General features: G+C 27.6%; 2 protein-coding genes across 2 annotated transcripts; both read right to left on the bottom strand.

Moving 5' to 3' along the window:
- Positions 1 to 271: 271 nt before the first annotated feature.
- On the bottom strand, positions 272 to 3,529 carry LOC136076514 (uncharacterized). Its single transcript, XM_065789868.1, has 6 exons — positions 3,367 to 3,529; positions 2,830 to 3,106; positions 2,520 to 2,720; positions 1,569 to 1,616; positions 951 to 1,211; positions 272 to 611 (listed from the first exon to the last, which is right to left on the bottom strand). Exons 1-6 carry the CDS (start codon positions 3,447 to 3,449, stop codon positions 339 to 341), a joined length of 1,143 nt encoding a protein of 380 aa, XP_065645940.1. The 5' UTR covers positions 3,450 to 3,529; the 3' UTR covers positions 272 to 338.
- Positions 3,530 to 4,415: 886 nt separating this feature from the next.
- Positions 4,416 to 5,432, bottom strand: LOC136076057 (uncharacterized). Its single transcript, XM_065789522.1, has 2 exons — positions 5,371 to 5,432; positions 4,416 to 5,310 (listed from the first exon to the last, which is right to left on the bottom strand). Exons 1-2 carry the CDS (start codon positions 5,430 to 5,432, stop codon positions 4,416 to 4,418), a joined length of 957 nt encoding a protein of 318 aa, XP_065645594.1.
- Positions 5,433 to 6,778: the final 1,346 nt, after the last annotated feature.

The raw sequence follows: 6,778 nt of genomic DNA, 5'->3' as shown, positions 1-6,778 counted from the left end.
CGCAATCTGCAAAAGTCCGTAATTAGCAACACGCATTATAATAACTAATAGTAATAATAACTTATGTAGTATTAAATAATAACTCGCATCACGAGCTATCTGCTAACTGCTATTAATTACTTTGGCGTAAAAAGTGGTTAGAAGCGGCATTAATAGTTTTCAGAACGACTTTTCTCCAAGAACACCTGATATAAGAACACAGCTCACGAAAAACTATCAAATTTAAATAAAGTTTTATAAAAAAAAGTTAAATAATTACACTATGAAAAATATAAAAATATAAAGGCTTTATAAATATTAATACTCCATTTTATATGATCATGGAGTATTTTAGAGATTTAGTTTTGAAATTTCCAATTCAGTGCGAGTTGCTGTAGAGAAGCATAACAATTTTTTTCAACTTCAATATTTTCTTGTATTTCAGCTAATTTCCATGCAAGGTCAGATTTTGTTCCTAGATAGTTTTCAAATGTTTTAATGTCATCTTTGTTAAGATGTTTCTTGAGTATTAGGTGAATGTGATTACCACGTCTATACCCTATTTTTTGTAAACTTTGGTACCATTCCTCTATTTCGTTTTGTAACATTAGTATTTTTCTGATAATTGCGTTCTAAAATTAAATTAGTTTAAAATGAACAACTTGGTTAACAAAAAAATTAAGTGTTTATAGTAGAATTAACTAATTTTTTGGATTACTTAACATAATTGATATTTACTTGTGTGAGGTTAAACTTACTAAACTTTTTAATGCATTTAAATATTACTGACAATAAAGAAATTATAAAAGTTTTTTTCTTATCTAAATTATGAGTAAATAAATCTTAAAAACATTTTAAATTAAATGGACAAAGTTTGGTTTACTTGTTTGATGTTTTTTTTTTTATCTTAAAAGTCATCTATTTGATTCGTTACTGTGCAAAATTAAAATAAAAAATAACAAAATCTATACTTTTTTAAAACTTCTATCTTCCTCGAGGTCATGGAGTTCAATTTCATAACGGTTAACCCTTTGCGTGAGAAATATAACTTTACACAAAAAGTTGCTTATCGATTTTAAAAATTCTTCAACTTTTAAAGTTTCTTGTTTATTAAGAATATTGATAACACTATATCCTATTGCCTCGTTTCTGCTAATTTCATTCATCACTTCAATTTCTTGTTGTTGTAGGTTAACTATATTATCGTGTTGGCTTTCAATTAGCTTCTTCACCTTGAAGCAATAAATTATGATCGATTAGTAACAACTACGCATATATACATTAATACGGATGAACAGTAATAAATTTCAATTAGTTTTTTAATCTATCAACATTATTTATACTATAACTTATATATATGTATATATATATATATATATATATATATATATATATATATATATATATATATATATATATATATATATATATATATATATATATATATATATATATATATATATATATATATATATATATGTATATATATATATATATTTAGGCAATAAACTATGTTTGATTAATAGGAACAACAATATATAATATATGTATACATAAGTTCGGATGACTAGTTATAAATAAAACTTTACTTTTTCAACTGCCAATTCGAAAGAGTTATTTTCAACTTTGTTTTCTCTCTAAAATAAATTTTTAAATAAAATATTTTCTAAATACTTGAATAACATATAAATGAAGTTTGTTGGTATAGACGTGTAGACGTGGCCATATCCAGGCTGTTTAATTATTTTTTCTAGGAAATAAGGTTTCGATTATTACCACTTGTGAGACTTAAGTTATATTTAGCAGAAGCTAATTAAATTAACAATTTAATATCTAAATTTTTAACAAAATATCAAAAGAAGTGCCGCTTTGATAAAATGTGTCCAAGGATCTGTGAGCAACCATTTTTAGTTCTCAAAATTTGTAAGCTTAACCATTTAAAAAGAAAAAGATATTTAAAAACTTGAAAAAACCTAATAAAACTAAATTTAAAGAAAAGTTGAGCAAATATTTGAAATAAAAAGTACATTTTAGTACTTTTAACTTCAAAAAAAAAAAAAAAAAATTATTTTATAATATTTAAAGTTAACTTAGCAAGAAGATATTTTGATTTGAAGATAGAAAATTCTTCCAGTTAAGTTAAGTTTAGATATTATAAAACTAGTTAAAAGAAATATTATAACCAAATTTTGCTAAAAAAATATAATTTAGTCTTTGTTATTTATTATTGTTTGTTATTTTCGCTTGAGACAATACAAATACTTTAAGTTGACGTTGACTAAATTTAGAAACAAATCAAACCTAACTTTTAAAACTTAGTTTAAATCGTTTACAATCTATTATTATTATTATTATTATTATTATTATTATTATTATTATCATTATATTTATTACTATTCGATGATTAAATTTTTAATTTATAAAAACCACTATATAATAGTATAGTGAAAACGTCTAAATCGGATTGGTATAATCGAGACTATAAAAGTTATAATCATTATAAATATAGCATATTCAAATATATAATGTAAAGTTTTTACCATTTCGAATTCGGAAGGCAAAGTATCTTTTCTTGTGATATTATCAGTATAGTATGTGAATTTATTATCTTTAACTTGCATTAAATTGGGCAAAGACGTACTTAATTTTCCTAATTCACACAGTCTGTATTTAAAACCTGCAAAGGACTGACTTTTAGATAAAGGATGAATCGGCTTGATGGTTACAGCTTCTAATCTGGTCTAATTGAAAGTCAAAAAAAAATTTATAAGTAATATTTATATAAAATATATATTTTAAAACTTAAAAGAGTAACATTTTCATGCAAATGCTGCGAAGTGAAAATTTAACCTTATTCTTTTGAGAAATGTTTGATATGCTTATTTTACTGAAACAACTTTGACTCCAGTTTTCGGATGATGTATCAAGTAAATCCTGGTTTGTAATATCAACTTTGTTGCAATTGGCTGGAGCTAAAACATCAGTTGGAGTTATAGGATTAAGATTTTCCAACATCGATGACGAATTGCCACTTTCTAAATTATCTACTGTTTCAAGATTTTCAAAATCATTGAGTTCAGAAGGTATATTACTCCAAGTAGAATAATCTTTACTTTCGTTTTTTAAGCTAAATTTTAAATACAATAATTTATTTAATTATACGCATTATTTAATACAAGTTGTTATTTTTATTTAATCATTTTTTTTCATTAAATCATTAATTTCATTTAATCGTTTTCATTAGTTGAATTAATAAAAAAATTATTTTATCAATTCATTTAAAGAATATGAAACTTGACAAACTTAAGAAAATATTATAAAAATGCTAATCTCGTTCGTATTTATTCTAAAGTAATTTTTTATTATAATTGTTAAAAGTTCACTTACTGTTGTTCTTTTGTTTCTGATGATCTCATACAGCAGCAGAGATTTCTTAGAATAGAAATTAATTTTTTTTTGGTGGAAACCATTTTTTCAAAAAAAAAAAATTGGTTGTTGCAAAAAATGCGTGTAGTAATCACTCGTTACAATTATAATTTGTGATTCTGATTCTGATTCAACGACTTATCTAGAAACTGGTTAATTTGACGTAATGCAAATTTGACGTCACATTTTACCCTGAAACATATTCTCTATGCAACGGCTTGTTTTTTAAGAGATTGTATTTTTTTTACCGAATATGATTCGAAAAAGCCAAATGATTATTCGAATAAAATTTCATAATGGTTGACATTGTTGCCAGTTGTTAATATTTTTAAAGATATTTTTCTATTCTTTTCTTGCGTAAAATATTTTTGTTAACATTTATATCTTTTTTATTAACATTTATATATTTTTAATAACATTAATATATTTTCTTTTCCAAGTAACATAAAAGTCTGAATTAATCTCTCCCTTCTTTACAAAGAATAAACTAGTATGAAAATAACAAAACTAAATTTACTTTTGTTATTTACTTAATTTTTATTAACTGACCCAAACAAATTAAATCAATATGTTTCAATGAATGTTTTATAATTAGTATTGCTGCTCTTATGCTTAAAGTTAATATAAGAATTACGGTTACCGTTCGTAATAAATATGTATTTAACTTTTTAATATTTTTTTGTATGCGCGCACACAAACGTCATCAAACAATAATGTTAGATATTTTATTGAAGATGCCTTCAATAAAAATATTAAAACAAGAAGACACTTAATTACCGTCAAGTTTGAGACTCTTTAGTTTCTCAAAACTGACGCATTATTGGTTTCCGAAGCTTTGTATTATCCTTTATAAATATTCATACCCAAACGCGGTTTCGCATACAATATCGCGAAGTCCAATTTGTTTGTACATATATACATAGTCGAAGTTAAAAAAAAAAAATGTAAACATAGTTTTGACAAATAGACACAAATGACATTTGTCAAATTGTAAACAACTTTTTCAAATATTAATTCAGAATTTTTTTGCCAAACTTTTCCAACAAGACAACGTTTTCTCTGATTAAGATGATTTGTCCTACTTTTTCTGGGTGTAAGTTGTGTCTGGATGATCGGACGACATTTCCATCTGAGCTAAAAACTCTCTCTGATTTGGTTGAACTTGCTGGAATAGCTAAAATTTGTCTAGCTAATGAAGAGAGTTCTGGCAATGTATTTGAATGCAATTTCCACCAATCAAGAATCGGAAAGTCTATTTTGGCATCAGGGAGATATTCATACTGGCACATTTCGCTCAAAATAGGATTCAGTTCAGATGTTGGCTCTTGTGTTTCAAGTCTGACGTTTAACTTGCGCTTCAGTTTTGAATTAGGAGACAAATCTGCTGAAAGGACTCTGGCAACAGGTTGACACTCAACATTATCCTTAACCTGTGAGGCTAACCATTCTTTTGTTGTTTGAAATTTTTTGAAGAACTTCAAGTGAAGTCCCTTTAAAGCAGAATTTAAGTAGTTTGCTGCAGCACTCAATAAGTTTCCAGTCTGACATAGAGGAAATCTTTTTTCAATGCAGCTTTTCGAGTTTTTGGCATACAAGACACCGTAGCCATTTTTTCCATCCGTCTCAATAAATTGATCAATTTTGTCATGGATTAAATAAAGAGAATCGGCGACAGTGTTAATTGTTGGAATAGACTCAGCCGACCACGTTTCTGTAGCATCATTAAGTGGTGCCAAAATTTCTACTGCTACCTCGATTGATTTCCACTGTGATGCACTGATGGTCTTTGAAGAAAAAATATCTTCATTTGCACATAAGCTGATAATTGCACTCTTTAGATGTAGGACAGAAGCCATGCAATCCAGTTCACTATTCCATCTTGTGTCAACAGATTGGCGTAACTTTCTAAAATTGATTCCTTGAGCGTCTGATTCTGATTCAAGCAACTCAGCTGCAACTGTTTACTGGTGAGTTAAAGAAGCCAAATCTTTGCATGTTTGCAATGCATCATCCATTCCAGCAGTCATTCTAAATGAGTCTCGAACTGCCCATTGCAAAATATGATTGTTGCACTAGTATTGGTCAAGGCGCTTTGACAATTTGACTGCAAGTTTCATGTTTCTTGCCTGGTCGTTCACGCACTACATTGGCAAATCAGCAGGCAAATTTAGTTCTTCTAAGAAAAAATCCAGCTTTCCTTCAATTAAGATACCTGTGTGTCTGCCTGGGAACTGTTGGACATGGGGTGTCCAGTGATGTAGTTTCCAATTTTCGTCAATAACATGAAAAGTCCAAAAGATGTAGCTGTCCTGAGCTCTAGAAGTCCAAAGGTCAGAAGTAAATGCAGCGCTTTTTAGATTTGGCGTAATCTCCGTTGTTATGCTCTTCATTCCAGCTTGAACTTCTCTTGACCGAATTGAAAGCTTTCTTGAATATGTTGTACTGTGATGAAAGCTCAGTTTAGGGTTTGCAATGTCAAGCAATTTCTTGAAACCTCTTCCTTCGACTGCTGAAAAGGATGCCAGATCAGTGCAAAAGTAATCCAGCATTGCAGAGTCAAACTGTTTTTGAATGGAATTGTCTTTGTCATATTTGGACTTTGTTTCAAGCATTTCGACCATGGTTCGTTGTTTCTTCTTAGGAGGAGGAAGAAGAGAGTCGTCAGTTTTTTCAGAATACTCAACGTAATCTTGGCTTTTTTTTCGAGGTGACGATGAAGTCCGCTTGTGTTTTCATCTTTTGTTTTCAAAGACTTTTTGCATGCCTTGCGTTCAGCACCGTCACTCGTTTTTTTTAAATATCTCCAGATTTTGTTTTTTCTTGGTGACATTATTGACCGCTGAAATGAGGCAAGAATATTTCTTTTCAATATGAACAATATGTGTCAAGTTGAATTCCACTGGTAAACTAATGAAATTAAGTCGAAAGTGTACCATTTTATACAAAAAGTTTTTGTATTTAAAATCTAATTTAAAATATTTAAATTCTAATTAAAATTTTTTAATTAGATTTTAAAAAAAAATTTAATTAAAAAATCTAATTAAAAATGTAATTAAAAATTCAATTTGTTTTTGTCAAAAACAAATTAAATTTTTAATTAGATTTATTAAAATCACGGAGTCAAAATATTAATTAATTAAAAAAACAAATTATTAAGCATTTTGTAAATTATAATAATTTTTAATTTGGAAAATAATATAATATTTAAGTCTCGTTCTACTTCTCGCGAGAATTTTCTATTTCTCATTTCTCACAATAAACGAGAACGAGACGAGATCTCGCTCATGGTTAATTTTTTTATATACATCAACTACATACATCAGGGTTTAAATTTACATACATCAGGGTTTAAGTTGGCTCTATTCTTGTTCTC

Source organism: Hydra vulgaris, chromosome 02 (assembly GCF_038396675.1).
Source record: "Hydra vulgaris chromosome 02, alternate assembly HydraT2T_AEP".
Classification (NCBI taxonomy): domain Eukaryota; kingdom Metazoa; phylum Cnidaria; class Hydrozoa; order Anthoathecata; family Hydridae; genus Hydra; species Hydra vulgaris.
This window is presented reverse-complemented; position numbering and strand designations above follow the sequence as displayed.

What these genes read in the sequence shown, in the direction of transcription:
- LOC136076514 (XM_065789868.1), bottom strand. Translation starts at nt 3,449, where the DNA reads ATGGTTTCCACCAAAAAAAAATTAATTTCTATTCTAAGAAATCTCTGC. An exon ending in TCGAATTGGCAGTTGAAAAA is followed by an intron (nt 1,212 to 1,568) that starts GTAAAGTTTTAT and finishes TATTGCTTCAAG; the next exon opens with GTGAAGAAGCTAATTGAAAG. An exon ending in AAGATAGAAGTTTTAAAAAA is followed by an intron (nt 612 to 950) that starts GTATAGATTTTG and finishes ATTTAATTTTAG; the next exon opens with AACGCAATTATCAGAAAAAT.
- LOC136076057 (XM_065789522.1), bottom strand. Translation starts at nt 5,432, where the DNA reads ATGACTGCTGGAATGGATGATGCATTGCAAACATGCAAAGATTTGGCT. An exon ending in TTGGCTTCTTTAACTCACCA is followed by an intron (nt 5,311 to 5,370) that starts GTAAACAGTTGC and finishes AATCAATTTTAG; the next exon opens with AAAGTTACGCCAATCTGTTG.